This window comes from Sinocyclocheilus rhinocerous, unplaced genomic scaffold (assembly GCF_001515625.1).
Source record: "Sinocyclocheilus rhinocerous isolate Xijiao unplaced genomic scaffold, SAMN03320098_v1.1 scaffold1294, whole genome shotgun sequence".
NCBI lineage: Eukaryota > Metazoa > Chordata > Actinopteri > Cypriniformes > Cyprinidae > Sinocyclocheilus > Sinocyclocheilus rhinocerous.
Window position 1 is genome coordinate 775,728 of NW_015656157.1, and position 2,097 is coordinate 777,824.

The 2,097-nt window shown below is 38.8% G+C and overlaps 1 protein-coding gene across 1 annotated transcript in view; it reads left to right on the forward strand.

Annotated features, from left to right (window-relative positions):
- The window catches only part of tle5 (TLE family member 5, transcriptional modulator), a 45,939-nt gene that overhangs the window by 40,507 nt on the left and 3,335 nt on the right, over nt 1–2,097 (forward strand). The window contains exons 5-6 of the mRNA XM_016527005.1: nt 1,203–1,265; nt 1,540–1,614. Coding sequence (XP_016382491.1) covers nt 1,203–1,265; nt 1,540–1,614 — 138 coding nt within the window. The remainder of the gene's footprint in view (nt 1–1,202; nt 1,266–1,539; nt 1,615–2,097) is intronic.

The window sequence follows — 2,097 nt, forward strand, 5'->3', positions numbered from 1 at the left end:
AGATAATTTTTATATAAACATATAAATAAGGATATTTGAATGATGCAGTGATTTGAAATTGCTTAATTTTCCACAAAATGAGAAATGCACCAATAAGTGTTGCTCTTTAGAACCTTGTAATGTCTATAGTGTCATCTGTATATGGCCAACATTTAGTTAGACTGACAGACTGCACGTAGAAATCTAGGTACGCACCGTTGCCACTGCTCCAGTCTCACGAGCACAATTCATCAGTCCCTGCCCCTTTATGTGACACAGGGTGAAATATGTTTTTAAAAAGTCAGCCAGGCACGGAAGAGTGTGTGCGAGACAGAAATACAGGGCATGAATGCAAAGAATAAAGCATGCCAGTGTTTGGTATGCAGTCATTTCTCTCGCTCTCTCGCTCTCGCTCTCGCTCTCGCTCTCTCTCGCTCGCTCGCTCGCTCTCTCTCTCTCTCTCTCTCTCACGCTCTAAATGTGGAATGCATGAACAGCACCAATAAGTGTTGCTGTTTATAACCTTGTAATGTCTATAGTGTGATCTGTATATGGCAGAGAGTTAGTTAGACTGACAGACTGCACGTGGAAATCTAGGCACGCTCCATTGCCGCTACTGCAGCCAGTCTCACGAGCACAATTCATCAGTCCCTGCCCCTTTATGTGACACAGGTGAAATATGTTTTTAAAAAGTCAGCCAGGCAGGCACAGAAGTGTGCGAGACAGAAATACAGGGCATGAATGCAAAAAATAAAGCATGCCAGTGTTTGGTATGCAGTCATTTCTCTCGCTCTCTCTCTCTCTCGCTCTCGCTCTCGCTCTCTCTCTCTCTCTCTCTCCTGCATGCAGTATGAAGTGTCAGCATGGCAGGCTATTGAAACAGGGTTATTGTTGCCTCTCTCTTTGTCCCACTGCATGTTTCTCTCCATTTTTCCCCCCTCAAGCTCTCACAGGCATTTTCAGTATTCAGAAAAATCATATTTTCCTGATATGAGCTTTCCCTTCATATATTTGTCCTTTTTTGTAGCTAAATATGTTATTTATATATAAATAAAGAAATATATATTTATATATATAAATTATTATTATTATTTGTAGTCAATTATGTACTCTGACAAGAAGGACTGTTTATATTTTTGCAGCTGAGCTACTGTAGGGATTTGTGATGACTAAAAGGGAAGAATTTGCTGAACAGAAGTGTGTGTGTGTGTTTCTCCCTGCAGGCAGAGATCGTGAAGAGATTAAATGGGATCTGTGCTCAAGTCTTGCCTTACCTGTCTCAAGAGGTACAGAGAGAAATAGCAGCGTTACCTCAACATGTAGTTTATAGCATTACGCCTCTCTAATTTATGCATACATAACTGATTTGAACAGGCTGTATATAATAGGGATGTAAAGATTTTACAATGAAATCTATGGGCTCGGTGCACTTATTTTGGAGGACAGGTATTTATAGTGTAAATGCTTGATTATGTTCACATAATGATTGTAATGTGAATGTGGGAACATGTTGTACAAGATGTGATGGGATTTTTGTGTGTGTCTGTGTGTCTATTTCAGCACCAGCAGCAGGTTCTGGGGGCGATGGAGAGAGCCAAACAGGTCACCCCACCAGAGATGAACTCCATCATACGGGTAAACAAACTGTCTCTCTCTCTGTGTGTGTGTGTGTGTGTGTGTGTGCGGGGCTCATATGGGCTCACACACAGGTATATACAGTAGGCTTTGTTTATGGAAATGCATCTGAATTAGTTTATGGCAGTCTAATTATGTAGAACGAAAGGCATTATTAATGATTTTTTTTGTGCATTGCAGTAGGGATTGTTTAATAGTCATTTTTGCATTTATATGGCTTTGAATTAGTTAATTCTGTCTCTTGTAAATTTAAGTTTTAATTCTAGCATGCTTTATTGGCATGACAAAAACTATACATTCATATTATGAAAACATCTGCAGCTTTTGCTTTGTACAAGTGGAAATAAATCAAAAAAGAAACACAATGCAATATAATAATATAAAGTAGAAAAAACTGTGTGAATGGAGTAATCAAGTAATACTACAAATAAAATATGATAAATTATAAAATAAGGCCACGAGAGGCCATACAATTTTTTTTGG